Source organism: Capronia epimyces, assembly GCF_000585565.1.
Source record: "Capronia epimyces CBS 606.96 chromosome Unknown aczIQ-supercont1.6, whole genome shotgun sequence".
Taxonomy (NCBI): domain Eukaryota; kingdom Fungi; phylum Ascomycota; class Eurotiomycetes; order Chaetothyriales; family Herpotrichiellaceae; genus Capronia; species Capronia epimyces.
Window position 1 is genome coordinate 1,824,039 of NW_006912909.1, and position 14,898 is coordinate 1,838,936.

At 51.9% G+C, this 14,898-nt stretch overlaps 6 protein-coding genes across 6 annotated transcripts; 2 read left to right on the forward strand and 4 right to left on the reverse strand.

Moving 5' to 3' along the window:
• Nucleotides 1-1,650: 1,650 nt before the first annotated feature.
• On the reverse strand, nucleotides 1,651-2,801 carry A1O3_07544 (uncharacterized protein; the record flags this gene model as incomplete). The annotated part of the gene is made up of 2 exons (XM_007737652.1): nucleotides 1,651-2,354; nucleotides 2,405-2,801. 2 exons carry the CDS (start codon nucleotides 2,799-2,801, stop codon nucleotides 1,651-1,653), a joined length of 1,101 nt encoding a protein of 366 aa, XP_007735842.1.
• Nucleotides 2,802-4,399: 1,598 nt separating this feature from the next.
• Nucleotides 4,400-5,630, reverse strand: A1O3_07545 (uncharacterized protein; the record flags this gene model as incomplete). Its single annotated transcript, XM_007737653.1, has 4 exons — nucleotides 4,400-4,502; nucleotides 4,551-4,602; nucleotides 4,654-5,432; nucleotides 5,494-5,630. 4 exons carry the CDS (start codon nucleotides 5,628-5,630, stop codon nucleotides 4,400-4,402), a joined length of 1,071 nt encoding a protein of 356 aa, XP_007735843.1.
• A 905-nt stretch (nucleotides 5,631-6,535) lies between these two features.
• A1O3_07546 (uncharacterized protein) lies at nucleotides 6,536-6,944 on the reverse strand (the record flags this gene model as incomplete). The annotated part of the gene is made up of 2 exons (XM_007737654.1): nucleotides 6,536-6,814; nucleotides 6,891-6,944. The coding sequence occupies 2 exons, from the start codon at nucleotides 6,942-6,944 to the stop codon at nucleotides 6,536-6,538; spliced, it is 333 nt and encodes a 110-aa protein (XP_007735844.1).
• Nucleotides 6,945-7,890: 946 nt separating this feature from the next.
• On the reverse strand, nucleotides 7,891-9,222 carry A1O3_07547 (uncharacterized protein; the record flags this gene model as incomplete). Its single annotated transcript, XM_007737655.1, has 1 exon — nucleotides 7,891-9,222. One exon carries the CDS (start codon nucleotides 9,220-9,222, stop codon nucleotides 7,891-7,893), a length of 1,332 nt encoding a protein of 443 aa, XP_007735845.1.
• A 1,106-nt stretch (nucleotides 9,223-10,328) lies between these two features.
• A1O3_07548 (uncharacterized protein) lies at nucleotides 10,329-11,651 on the forward strand (the record flags this gene model as incomplete). The annotated part of the gene is made up of 1 exon (XM_007737656.1): nucleotides 10,329-11,651. The coding sequence occupies one exon, from the start codon at nucleotides 10,329-10,331 to the stop codon at nucleotides 11,649-11,651; it is 1,323 nt and encodes a 440-aa protein (XP_007735846.1).
• A 1,245-nt stretch (nucleotides 11,652-12,896) lies between these two features.
• On the forward strand, nucleotides 12,897-14,774 carry A1O3_07549 (uncharacterized protein; the record flags this gene model as incomplete). Its single annotated transcript, XM_007737657.1, has 3 exons — nucleotides 12,897-12,940; nucleotides 12,963-13,496; nucleotides 13,550-14,774. 3 exons carry the CDS (start codon nucleotides 12,897-12,899, stop codon nucleotides 14,772-14,774), a joined length of 1,803 nt encoding a protein of 600 aa, XP_007735847.1.
• Between the last annotated feature and the right edge of the window lie 124 nt (nucleotides 14,775-14,898).

Sequence of the window (14,898 nt, forward strand, 5' to 3'; positions counted from 1 at the left end):
GGTGCAATCGATTTCAGGAGGCAGCTCTGTCTTACTGCCAGCCAGCCCGCCTTGTTGGACAATCTGGAATTTTTGCCCGTGTCTCGCGGTCGAGGTTGCAAAAGGGTTGTGTTGATGGTACGTCTGGAAGGGTTTTGAGATGCCGGCTGGCTGGCCACGAGGGCGACGTCAAGTGTTGTACCAAGAACGGGGCTGATCTGCAACAGGCGGCTAACTGAAACGCAGCCAGCAACAGCACTCAAGCGGCAGACACTCAAACACCACTTTTGGCTGGAATTAACTGCGTCAAGTCAGAAGGCTTGTGCAGGATTGGAATGCAGGAGTGAGAGACCTCGGGGACAAGCTGGCTCTTGATGGTTCCAGCTGTGCCAGCCATTATTACGGTACATTACCACTACGACTTCTCAAGTGCAGGTGTCCATCTCACCAATCTGACATTATTGGGTCTGTCGGGGAACTCGGAATTCACAGTTTAGGCATGTCAAAGCTGCAACGCAGCTGCCGCGTTGCCTGCCTTGTACCAGTGATCCCGGGTGGACCACGTCCCCGCGCAGCCCTATAAACGAACAGGCCGATCAAGCTGTCACTAGATTGGCCCCTAAGCCTATGAGTCTCAAGGCCGGGAGGAAGGCAGGGGTGTCAGACAGGCCAAACAAGCCAGAGCCAGAGGCTTAGGAGGCCAGAGTTGGGCACCAGCAACACAGTACGCCATACGAAGGTCCAGTGGCCCAGAAGGGCTCCAAGGGTGTTCTCAGGCTGATCGGCGGGGGCAAGTGTGACAGCACAAGGGTTGTCTGTACTTTTCCGCCCCCATGTGCTTCACATACCGCTCATTTGACGCTGAGCCTTCCACACTCCACCTTTCACAGGTCACCAACATACGGTGACTAACCCACATACACTACTACACAAAGTCCAAGCTTGCATTAGGGCTTCAAACGCACATGCAGCCGGATGTGCCCTTTTTGGCAGGCTCTGCAGGGCCAAGTTTTACAGAGTGTGGAGTCCACGGGCTGGGCTAGGTTGCATACGAGAACCTGTATGTCGCATATGATTTCATCAGACGAGTTGAATGAGTTTGATTTGACTAGGTAAGAGAGGTCCGCTTGTCCTCTGGTCTGAGGCCCCCTTTCAATGGCCAGTTGCTACATCTTGCATGTCTGCCGATGCTGTGGTGAACGGCGTATCGCACAGAAGCTATGGCAGTCATGAGTCTCCCAGCCATGCTACCTGGGCCAGCTCCCATTTGCTAATGTTAAGGCTCAATCAGGATGTGTGAGGGTTTCATTTGTAGCTGTGTCATGGCCGCTGGCCAGGAATTTGAGAGACCGGTCCGGATTTGTGTGTATGTGTTCGGGGTGTGCATTAGGAAAGGATCGAGGTCGTTTGCATACAAGCTCGTGTCATCATTCGTCAACTCGCGTGCCAGGCGAGAAGTAAAAGGTATCATAGCTTCGTCAAGTCGCTTTGCGCAAGACACCGGTCTATTGGACGCCAAAGAGAAAAACAATGCCAGATGCTTTTCACGGGTGTGTCACTGAGGTCGGGTAAAGAAACGTGGTGGTTCGAAGGAGTGTGATGTAGAGTAGTCGGGTGAAGCTGGATTTGGTAGACAGAACTTGAGGCATATGAGTGTGGAAGATGTCTGCCTCATTCGGAGGAAACCTGTTGCCGACGTCCCTTCTCCGCTTCCAGATTTTCGTATAGGAGATATAGGGCTCTCTCGTTCGCGCTGGCGCTTCCCATGATGGTGAACATTCTCTCACCAGTGTCGTCATGGGGAGCCTTTGCAATTGAGATTCGCGCCCCTGAGGTCTTGCGGATTTCGCTGATTTTGGAGCCTCCTCGTCCGATGATGCAGCCGACCATATCGGCAGGTATACTGATGTTTTGAGTTTGCACTTCTTCCCCATCTTCGGTGACCATGGGTACACCACCACGTGGAACATCGTTGCCACGAGAATAGCCGCGGGATTCGCTAAAGTCGGCCCCGTTGCCGGTGCGGTTGTATGGACGGCCGCCGCCACCACCATATGTGTTGCTTGTCAATCCGCCGCCACCCACAGCAGGAGGAAGCGGACCTGAACCGACCTGGACACGAACAGCCGGGTTGTACAACACAGTACCGGTGCCACGCTGCCAGTCATCCACCAAGCACTTTCCAATTTCCCATACAGCCTTGTCAATGCCTTCTGGTGTACCTTGCACTTCAACAATCCGCTCAGTGGATTGTGGCAACATTTCTTTCTGCGCCACCATGCGAACGCCAGAGACGTCTTGGATGTGCTTGATTTTCAGACCTTGGCGGCCGATGATAGTGCCCATTTGATTGTGAGATATCAAGAGACGAATAGCTAAAATGCAATTAGCCAAGATTAAATCAAGCAAGGATCAAGGTTCTTACGATGTGTGCCATTGTTCTGGACTACTCCTCCCATACCCAACTGCGGGGCGCCCTCTAGTAGGCCCTTGGCCACAAGAGAGTAAGCCTTTGCAATCCCAGAGAGCGGGCCAGTGACCGTCAAGACTCGATCGTGGACACCTTGGACGACCTTGCTGACACCAGCCTTGACCCCGGTTTCTTCTCTGAGATCAGCGACATTTTTCCCGGCTTTGCCAATGATGACGCCAGCTTCCTTGGTGGAAACAATAGCCCTGAGTGTGAGCTGTGACTGCGCATAGTCTTCCTCAGTCTTGGGTGGCTCGTTTTCTCTGTCACCAACATTGAGTTGGTTCAAGGACTCGGCCAAGCCATTGTCATCTAGGTGGTTTGCATTGATAGGGGATTCTGCAGAAGCCATTGTGCGGGATATGGCGTTGGATGAGGGTTGGTGAGTACGTCGACGGTAGGATCGAGTGGTATTCTAGGGAAGATCAAGGCCTTGACAGAGTCGCGAAGGGGATGTCCCAACGATGTGCGGGACGCGGAATGATCGACCAAGTCGGGGAAGTGGTGAATGGAGGTGATGAGCCAGTTCCGGGAGGCCTACGGAGCTCACGGTTGAGCAAGATTGGGGAGAGAAGAGGAGAGTAGAGGATGGTCAGGCTGGGTGAAGAGGGATGTGGCAGAGCTAGGGGGTAGAAGGCGGCGGGATGAGGTGGTGTTGAGGATGGAGGATTTTGACGTCGTTGGAAAAACAAACGAAATGAAATGCTGAGTGACTTTTTAGTGAAGATTTTACAGTGCTAAGGAAGCAATTAGAGCCTATGGAGCCACAGGTCTCAAGGGCGCATAGAGGCTCGGGAATTGGCAGGGAGGGGAGGTTTAGCTCAAGGCAGGGAAAAGTGGGAGACGGTGCGCCGAGGTGGAGTCGAGCTTCAGAGCACTGGCAGTCTGGCACTGCCAGTGTGTGGTTGTAAGGAGGATAGTGTACTCCGTAGTAACGGTGGCAGGTACCGACCTTTAGGTAGGCACGAAGGTGTAATATCAGGTGGGAGGCACTGATGGTTCCCTTCACACCCAGCTGCTCTGGTGCTGCTCTCGGTGCTAATAGATACTAAGACTGTGTGTCTTTAGATGTAGAATAAACTCGTAGGAAAGGTAACTGTATCTACCTACATGACCTCCTCGCACCGAGCACAGGAGTGCGCCGCAGTACGCCGGAATATGGCCAGACCTTTGTCCAGTGGGTAGCCCCGATACCATACCTACCAGGTATCCATCTCGTTTCTTCATGAAGTGCTGATGGTGGTGCGAGTGGTGAGTTTGGCCTTGACGCTAGCCACCGACTCCTAGGCGGATACAGCATAGGTATTGATGCTAATAAGAATAAGATACCTTAGGTGACACTTTCCCAAACCTGTCCAGAGGGAGCAACTTTGGGTCAAAGTCGGTCGAAGGCTGGGACCGCGCGTCTGTCCATCAGCACGTAGGCAGCGAAAGAGGCTTAGGGGCTCAACGAGCGCCAGAAATACACGGTCTGACGTGCAAGGATTTGTCTAGTGGACGTTGTGGTACGCGCAATTTGCGGTTGGGTTTCTGCCAGACACCGGCCAATTTTCTGTCCTGTCCCCAGCCACTCCGTGCGGGCTAGGCTGTCCAAACTCTGTCCTCACATCTACCGAGTAGGGGATACTCCGTAAGTATCGACCGACTGACGATTGCAGCCAATGCAGCTTGGATCTTGAACAATATCCTGCCACGGAACCACATGCTGAAGCCCTCGCCGCAAGCGAGAGAGCTCTACCGCACCCTCAGACGAGCCATTGCCCAGACACCTTACCTGACCAATCTGGCTGAAAAGGGCCATTTACATGGACCCCTCTCCTGACACTGGCCTGTATTGAGATGAATACACCGAGTTGGTCGTCAAGGGCAGGTACGTCAGCCTAGTATCGTTTTCGTTGTCCTTCGTACGGCATTCTCTATGAGCTCTATGTACCCAGTCTTCTCAACCGTTCATTTGCCTGCTTCAAAGACAACCTTCTGCACTTTCATTTTGTTGAACTCATCATACCATTTAACGGCATCTGACAATGGCTTGATGTTCTCGGTCATGAAGCTGCGAACTAGTAAGTATACGACGGCACTTCAGGTCGAGCTCACTTACTCAAGCTGGTGCTGCTTCCTTACCAACACCTCCAAAGCCGACTCGAAAAGACCTGATAACATGTCAGCTGAATTCAGCCATCAGAAACTGGGCAGTGGCATACTCCGAACTGGACATCTGCCCATCTGGACTCTCAGGTTCTTGTTATATGCTTGGCTACCGCTCCAGGGAATCTCGCCGTTGTGGACACCGATGCTAGAGATATTACCCCAGGGTCTCAACAGGTCGAAGCCCATGCCCAGCGCGTCACTGTGTCCGACGAGTTCGATGACGGTATCGGCTCCTCTCCCATCAGTGAGCTCTAAAACCCGCTTCTTGAGCCCCTCCATATCTTTCTGGTAGTTCCAGGGTTCCGCGCCCAGGGCTTTCGCCTGTTCTAACCGAGCCTCCACGCCGTCGATGGCCAGCAGTGCCTTCGGTTTGTATTCGAGGGCGTTGACCACCGCACACAGTCCAACCGGCCCGCAGCCGATTAGCAACACGACGCTCTGGGATATGTCTTCCTTATCGATCCCGCGGAACGCGTTTGAGGCGGCAAACCAGGCTGTCGGGAAAATATCTGCCATGAGAACGAGCTTGTTCTCGTCAATGTTTTGCGGGGCCTTGATGACCGTGGTGTCTGCAAGTGGGATTCGGCAATACTCTGCTTGGCCGCCATCGAGAGTCGGCGAGCCAAACAATTTGGACTGTGAGCAGCGGGAGGAAAATCCTTTTTTGCAATAAAAGCACTCTCCGCAGTTGATGGTGAATGGCGCGACGATCTTGTCGCCCTTTTTCAGCGTCTTGACCTCCGAGCCCAATTCCACGACCTCACCTGTGAACTCATGGCCCATAATGAAACCAGTCTCGGACGGTTGGTGGCCACGGTACACATGGAGTTCACTGTGCGAGAATTTAGACAACAGGCAAATGGGGATGGGGAGGGTGGGAGATAGTCACGAACCTTCCACAAAGGGCAGCATATCTTACTTTTATGATAATGTCCTTGGGGTCCTGGATCGTGGGGATAGGCCTCTGCTCGACCACGACCTGGAACTTGCCCTTGAAAACAACAGCCTGCATCGTGTCCTTGGTGGTCATATTGCTCGGTGGTCCTTTGGTATACTGGTCGGTGCAACGCTATAAAATTAATTGATGCAATACACCCAAGGAAACGTCGCTGTCGGCAGAGCCAGAAGAGCGCTCTTATATAGGAAGGTACTTAGATACTTAGGTTCGTGATAGCCATTGCGATACTAACGAATAATAATGTTCTACCGGAGATCCGAGCCCGCAGTCCTGGGTGCTGGGCCTTGGGAATAGTTACTAGTAATGGAATTGACAAAGTCATGGAGCGGCGCCGAACATTGTGGAGAGACCGCACGGGTTTTAACGGCTTTCTCCTCTCTTGTGGAGGGACTCCCGCCTCGTGCCGTAATTTGATCTGATTATCAGCTCTACAGAATAGAGAGAGGCTTGATTTGGTCTCAAGATCAATAAATAAATAATGCCCGCCGGACATTCTGGTCGTGGGGCAATGTGGGCATGAAAAAGCGTCGCTGGCCAAGGGAAGGGGACATTGGTGGCCTCAACTTGAAGTCGTGTTGCCCGCGATTGATGGAGAAATGTCCTTAGGCCCTTAGCCCCCATATAGAGCTTGAGACTTTGGCCCAGAGCACTTCTTTCTACCCAGGTAGTGAGTGCTCGGAGTTCCTCATGGGAAACGACTGCCCCTGGAAAAGCATATATATAGAGGCGCCAGAAGGCTGCCATGGGATTAAGGGTGACATCTTCTCAGTGAGGCAATCCCAAAGTCGAGAGGCAACACACGGTTCCTCTCATTGTCTATCGTATGATCTGATGTAAGTCAAGCGCTCGCGAATGCCACCGGCAGTCCAAACCATGATTCCACCTCCTAGAATGAAACCCAGAGCAAAAGGCCAAAAGCAACGCCTCGTCCAATGAACCCCCACTTCCTCTACGCCAGCATGCATACCATGTCGACTTTATGTCACTGTACACAGCAGTTCCCACTCCAAGATGAATTTGCCCTCCTTGTACTTCTCACTGGCCTCGTATGCCTTGTCGTACTTCCAGCCCACGGTCTCATCGCACTGTCTGCACTTGATATCCCTCACAACATGTTTTCCCGTGGTCATGTTCCGCTCCATCGCTTCGGCTTGCTTGACATTGACGACGTTGGCGAACAGGAACGCTTTGCCATGTTGACCTCGGAAGTTCCGGGATATGATGTCGTCAAAATCGGCCAGATGGGTTTTACAGTTCTAGAAGATTGTCGGTCAACAAGATCAACGCAGCCAACATGAGGCTGGCTCGGAGCAATGTGGTCAGTCATAGTACCTTACAACCAAAGATTTTGGACGAGTTCAGGTAGACGTTGTATGCAAGACCCATCCTGCCAGTCAGTAGTCCTCTCGCTACAGGCGGCGAGAGAACAGTGACTGAATCCCACCTCGCGTCGACGATGTTGGTCGCCGTATAGTATAAGTGTGTGTGTTGTTCGGTACCCCGCAATGTAGTGTGAACCTGGTGCCTTGCTCTTGATAATGATTTTGGATCTGCGCTTCTTCGGTGGGGATTGTTCAGAAGAGGAGAAGGTTCAAATTCCAATTGCAGAAGGACTCGAGGGTAAGGCGGATCTGTCGGGTTGGAGATGGTCAACTGATGTCGATGAAGAACGTGAGGGATCCTCGTGACGATACTCTAGGCGGAAGCCGGACGTGACCCGATACTAGCAGACTAGGAGTCGCAGATACAGATACAGATGATGTCAACGAATCTCTTGTTTCCAACTCGAAGACCTTGTCTCGCGCGACTGGAGCCTGATTGACGACGTTGTGGTTGATCGATGCACAGGGAACGCAGTCAAAAGGAGCCGCCACCTACTACGGACTACGGAGTTACTTGTACGTACTCCGTACTATGGAAGGTTGCGGCCGAAAGCCCCGGACAAAGCAGCGGGACAGTGGAGTTGTCACTGACCCACACTTGACGGCCGCGTATCCCTGTCGACTTCGCGTTCGCTCACCCTGTGAGACCTATCCGATTATCTACCTGTCTAGGCGGTAGCCCTTCGCAGTCTTTCCAATCTCTACAAGCGATCACCTTTAGAATTGTTGTCGAATGACAAAATTCCTCAGTAGCTGCTAGATGCAACGTCGGGACCAGAGCATGGGCACCTCAGATGTCAGCGGTTGGAAAGTCATCCGGTATCGATAACTCTCCTCGTATATTCTGTCAGTAGTGCCTCATCCTCCGGTCAGACACGAGGGGGCCGAAGACGGCTTTAGGCAAAACGTTCTCAACTAGAAATGTATTGTATATGCGCTAAAAATTCGCTTCAACGGTGTCTTAGCAAATCCTTGTGTGTATACCAAAAGTCGTAGCAGTCCTTATGGCCCCAATGCTCGGTCCAGAATTCGCCAAAGATATCGTCAGCATCCGTGTCGACTTCCGCCAACCTTTCCGTTCTCCTCAACCCGCAAAGAGCACATTGTTTGGACGAGTCCCCGGTGCTTGAACATCTCAAAGTCTGAATTGAGGGAGAGGCAGAAATTCTCAACCGATGTGGCTGAAAACGCGCTTGCGCAAGGATGCTCTTGAACTCATGAACATATTTTGACCAGTCATGGATCATCTCCTCCGCATCTCTCTGCTCTTTAGTGCTCTCGTTCTTATTGAGCGATGCTAACTTCATCCCACCGCTCTTCCCTGCTTGTCCAACCCTTACACTTTGGGCCAGTATTGTGTCTCGCTTCCATCGCAGTGATTTTCCGGCGACAATTCGACATGCCGTCCGGAATGTAACCATGAGTTGAGAGGCCAACTCTGTTTTGGGCTTCAACTTGGACTGATCGGTGGTATCTTTGTGGAGGACCTCGAACGCGGTCGACAGTAGCTGCAGAAGAGAAGAAGGCGGTGGGATATTTGTCGGTCTTTCGAAAGCAGGTGACGTACGCGGAATTTGCGACGGCACTCCCTGGGCTGAACCTGGAGAGGTGGCAATGGCATGGGAGTCAACAGAGGTCTGCTTCTGATCAGATGTACTATCCTCGAACGGTTCCCAGTCGTCTTCCGAGATCTCGATAATCGACTTTTGTGTGGAACGGGGTTTGGGATGGCCTTGGTCTGTCCGCTGCTCTGACATTCTCTGCTTTCCAGCCCCAACTTGCTCGAAGTCTCCCCAGTCCTCGTCCCAAGATGACGGGGATGTTCCTTTACCCTGTTGCTCAACTTGGACTGCGTGATTATCTTCTGTGCGGACCATTCTTGGCCTTATAACGGAAGCTTGCGGGACAAAGTCTTCGTCGGCCAGAAGATCTGGCACGAGGGGTTGGAGATCACTCTGGCTGATCACATCCACTGCGGAATCGCCTGCCTTTGCATCGCTTACCGTCTCGAACGCTCCGAAATCATCGTCGGCTTCGGGTTCCTCGGCATCGAAGAGGACATCAGTTCCTTTACCATCCTTTCTCCAGAGCGGCGCGGGTTCCTTCTTCGGGATCCCTACTTGCGATAACTCACAGACCTGACTCGATGGCTGAAGGTTCTGCTGGGTAACTAGAGGTATCGTGCTTGTTGACTTGACATCGATTGTTGCATCGGACCCCTTAAACGCCTCACTTTCATTGGCTCCATCTGCTAGGAAGGCAGCGAAAAGATCTGCAGACATGATTTGACCAGAGCATGAGCCTTCCGCAGTGCAAGGGTCAGCTGGGCCTGAGTATAGATATTGAGACTGGCATGGGCGAGAGGGCTTGGAGTAACACTGGCATGGCATGTAGAACTGCAGTGGAAGTTGTTGATGCCTGCCAAGATGCGGGCGGGCACCTGTTATGGGATGAAGATGACGCCGCCTTATGCTTTCCTCTTGCATGCCTGCCACACTCCTCTGTAGAACCTGTGCGAAAATCATACCTAGCTGCAGGGCAGATACCTCCGGAGATGTCTACTGTATATGCCTAATATACAGCTATACAGAGAACTTCCACTGGACTGACCTCTATCTAATTAGTAGGTACATGAAATAGTATGACAGGACGGGTTAGAACTGTTTCAACATGGCAACAGAATAGGCCCAAAGGGCTTAGGAGGCTTAGGGGCTAAGATCGCAATAATCACAGATTCCTCCAGGCTCCAGCATTCAGCCTCTCCCTTCTCCCACTGTCCGCATCCTGTTTTACCTACGAGTTGGCCTCCAAATCAATCCGTATGAGTCTGGTAGGGATTGGTCGCTTGACAAAGGCCGCCTCAGTCGTCAAGCTCCCTTAGTTCGGCTCACAGATCACTGGCCTCCTCTTCTACAGGCGTTTGAGCGAGGCCAAGGACGTTCCACATGAGCAACCCCAGGCCACTACAACGTGCCGGTCACGATAAGTCCCGAAATGGTTGCTTGACCTGCAAGTATGATCACCTTTTCTACCGTCTTGCATTAAGCTTAACTGTCCTAGGATTCGAAGAGTAAAATGTGATGAAACGAGACCACATTGTCGGAGGTGCACACAGTCTGGCCGCAAATGTGAAGGTCCAGGACACCAATTCCGGTTCGTTCATGGTCAATCCTTGTGGCGGTCGGCCACTCCAAAGCTGCAGCTCGAACCATCTCTTCTCGCACCACAACATAGTGAGGATGAACGTCGTTCATTCCATTACTTCACGCATTGCGCAGCACCCTTATTTGCAGGGGCTGTCGATGCTGCCTTTTGGCAAGACTTGGTCCCTCGACTCGCTCAGACATATGACTTCGTTTGGGATACTGTTGTGTCCATCAGTTCTCTGATGGAGCACGTCCCCTACATGTCGGGCAAGACTACATACGACTCGACAGGTCTAAATATACCCACCAGCCAAGTGCATCGACATGCACTGAGACTTTATGACAGAGCTATTGCCAGCGTTCGACAGTTGACTAAGAGTCATCAGATGGATGACTCGTTCGTGGTCTTGAGCTATATCCTCTTTGCATCAGTGGAATTCCAGCAACGAAACGTTAAGACTGGGAACGATCTCGTGAAAAGATGCTGCCAAACTTTGATCAAAAATCTTACGTCGCTTGACACCAGACAGAACTGGACCGCCGGCCAAGTCGTTCTGCAAGTGCTTCCGTCATTCGTGTTGAAGAAGGGCATTCTCATCTCAACTTTTGGAAACGCTCTACCACCCAAGTGGGCTGCCAACGAAGAAGTCGATAATATGTTCAAAGCGGTACTATCCAGATCCCCTACTCTGAACGAAGCTAGAGTTCAATTTCGAACTCTGGTGTATGACTCTTACGAACTGCTCAGATTAGCGGACTTTTTCCCTCTCTTCAAAGATGATCACCCGGAGAGGGTCGCGTTCTCGTCACAACGCCAATCATTATTGACCAAATTGATGAAATGGAAAGTGTCCATGACTGCCGTGAGGAGTGGGACGTCCGACGTGGAGTCCGACTGGATACGTTCGTACCTTTTGTTGTATTGGGCAGTCTGCTACACATCTCTGGCAGCATGCATCAGCACTCAACAGACCATCTTCGACGACTATATGGACCACTTTGCTGATATGGTCGAGCACGCCACGGTTTATGTGAGGCATAGCGCCCAATCGACGAATATTCAACTACTGTCCGGTTTTGATCCCGGAGTCGTCCCACTATTGTACTTCTGTGCGACTAAATGCCGAGACCCGACACTAAGGCGAGAGGCGCTACGTTTGATGCGTCTGGCTCTACAGCAAGAAGAACCTTGGGCATTTGTCGCGCCTGACCGCGTGGCTGCGAAACTCATCGCGGTCGAGGAGGGCGAAGATGATCTCTGTTACTCAAAGCACCCCCCAGGATCGCAATATGCTGGCCTGCCACCAGAAGAGCGCCGGTTCGCTTATGTCAGTGTGGTGAGCCGCCAGGCGCCCAGCAGCAGACCGCGCCTGGCTCTCGAAATGAGTAGATTTGAATTTGCAACTGATGGTTCGAGAAGGACAATCACCGACTATGCCTGGCTGGACGAGGGGGTCGAGGTGCGGCCTGGAGCCTATTTTGAGAGCCGGGGCATGGCCACACGATATGGAGATGTACCTTCCTCGGTACTCGACCCAGTCTTACCAACTAGGGGAGGTACATAGACTCCTTGGAGTACAGCTTCTGCCCATTTCTGGCAGGCTTACTGTTGACGAGAATCATTGTGTAACGTGCCAAAGAGAGGGCCAATACTACGACGACAATGTTCTTTCGATTTCGCTCTCAGCCAGCCAGCTGGATCTGTAAACCGGCCAAGAGGGCGCCGAAGGAAATGGACGCAGTTACCGTCCACCGTGGCTGCAGGGTTCAATCGCGATCCCTCTTTGTCTCGAAGACGTATTCCTCTCCACTACGGACTTTGCCAACTTTAGTTTGTGCTCTTCTCTCGTACCATTTACCTCAAGCCGAGTCCACGGTCCGCTAATCGTCATAATTCGCCAGTCCATAGTTGTGGGTGGGGGAGTTCGGCTCTCGACGATTGTAGAAGCACAGTGGCAGCGGTAGGATGGCTGTCGGCTATAGTCGGTGAAGGCCCAGAGAGAATCAATCTCGCAGCCGGCGGTTAGGACACAGATCGGCGCCATCCAATAGTACGTAGGATTCGGAAGGTAAGTGTCGTCTCATGTCCGCAGGAAAGGTGGTAAAGCCCACGGCACCGGAATAAATCAGAGACTGGTCCACAGGGGTGTTGTTAGGAAGTACAAGACCTGCTCCGAGCGGAGAAGGAAAGTGCTGAAGAACATTGCTAGATCAAACGGAAGGGTGATGTGAGTGAGGAGGTGAAGTCGCGGCATATGACAGATTACAGCGGTACGGCTGAGTAAGCGGGTCTGCCAAGTATCAAATATCCCGAAACTGAACGCGGTCAGAGGGCATCACCGCCTACTACTACCTTAGTACTATTAGTAGTCAGTTGCCTGTGACAACTCTCGCCCGATGCTGGCAGGCCTCGACTGACCCCTAGAGACTACATCTCTCGCGCTTCTAGAAGACGACTTATGATGCGTACATTCCAAGACATACAGTAAGATATTCGAGTTGGTAAAATTCGACAGACTCACCAAAATAGGCAACGTTGGACATCACTCTTTAGTACTTCGATCGGGGTTGATTTGCGACAAGCCTTGAGGGATGGCGAAGGATTCGACCCATGTGAGGAGGGTTTACGCTCAGTTTGCTGGAAGGTTTGCTTTCGATACAGTATATCGGCCACGGCAATTACCAACCTTCCTAGGCTTTCCTTCTTTACGGCCCTTTGAGTCAGGCGTCATGGTCGAAACCGTTAGCCGAGTCCCGTTCGGCATATGTCTCTCTCCGAGACCACTTTTTGCGCTTCATAGAGCACCCAAATGACCTTCATTCCTCAGCAGATCCTTTGGCAGATGATGAGAATGTACGCGATTCCTTGTTTCAAGTTTATTTCGAAGTCTGACCTCTGACGAAGTAAAGTCTCCTTGGTCAACTCTACGGCAGGACGAGATCAGTCGTGAGGAGATTTTCCAGGACGTTACGCGGTGCATGCAAGACAATTACTTCTTCAGAGAGCCGGATACGCAGAAGAAATTGTTGGATATCCTTTTCATCTATGCGAAGCTGAACCCCGATATAGGGTATCGACAGGGAATGCACGAGTTACTGGCACCCGCCCTGTGGGTAATCCAACAGGATGCAGTCGATTCAAAGACCGTTCCCAGCACGAGCAAACAGGATGAGGGTATAACCTTCATGTTGGAAGTCCTAGACGCAAAGTTCGTTGAGCATGACGCTTTCAGTCTCTTCTGCGCGTTGATGCAAACTGCAAAGGCATCTTACGAGATCGGCGATAACAAAGAGTCGTCGCCTATTGTCGCACGAAGCAAGAGAATCCACGACGAAATCCTCGCATCTGTTGACCCAGAGCTCGCGCTTCACCTGAATGTCATTGGGATCCTGCCGCAAATATATTCTATGTCAGTATAGCCGGGCTTGGCCACCGGTGAGAACTACTATTGACGATTTCTAGCCGCTGGATCCGACTTCTTTTCGGGCGAGAGTTTGAGTTTAAGGACGTTCTCAGAGTATGGGATTTGCTCTTTGCCGAGAATCTGAGACCAGATATCGTCGATGTCACTTGCGTTGCAATGCTTCTGAGATCTCGCTGGTCACTAGTCGACGCGGACTACACTACGGCAATCACAGCCTTGACTCACTACTCCTTGCCCGACTACGACGGAGACCCTCGCTCTTTGGTCAGAGATGCCATTTTCTTGGACAAAAGTCGGAGTAGCGAGGCCGGAGCAACCCTCATACATCACTATACCGGCAGACGCCCGAAGGAAACCGAAACATCAAACAGTCGTAGCAAATCCGCAATCCGAGCCACTAGACAGCCTCAACACCGGGAGTCTCCAAATACATCTCCAGGCAGGTTTGCTTCGCCTCAAAGGCAGCTGGAAGGTTTATTTCAAGAAGTCACTGGTGGTTTGCAGAGACGCACTGAGGGCTGGAACGTATCCAAGGCTGTTCGAAGTGCAGTAGGTGAAGTTCGGCGTAATATGAACCACTATCAAGCGCCACATTCAAGGACTTCAAGTTCCGACGTGACCAGATTCGAAAGGCCGGATCCGCAGCGCAGACTGCAGGAACTGCAGGACCGAAATCTAGGATTGGCAAAAATGCTCCAAGGAGCCATTCAATCCCTCAGATCCATCAAGCTGACAAACTCGGACAATACTGAAGCGGAGCATAGCTTGAATGTCTCCTTGGCCAGGATCCAGTTTGTTTCCATGTATTTGTCCCACCCGGAGATTCCAATTCCAAGAGACGAATTGGATCAGGAGTCACAGGGACCGATCCCAGTAAGACAAACAGCGACGGAAAACAGTGCATTGCCCATACCACGTGAACCACGTGGTGAAGCCAGTGCTGAACAGCCCTCGATTCGCATTGCTGAGAGGCCTGCCGAAGCTCACAAACCCCAGGTGGGAGCTTCGGATGGCAAACAAACCACAAAGCCTGCACTCCGACCCTCTCTAATGGATTCATCCTTTTCATTCATGCTCGGGGAGGGCAGGCATCGGTCTAGCTTTGTCAGCTCGGTGGCAACACTACCTGAGCAAAGAAGAGATAGCGAGTCCAGAAGCAGGTCCAGACAACTAACAGCGGAAACGAAAATACCGCAACAACGCAGTGATTCTGAGAACGAAGATGACGGGTTCACCTTGGCTAACATGAAAGGTGGCGCATAAGGCAGAAATGAAGATGGCAATGGGGGGTTCATTGGACATTTGTCAGAAGGGCTTGGTTCCCGGCCGTCGCAGCAGTCCAAGGTGGTTGCTTCTTATACCTGGAGGAAGCAATTGCATGATACAT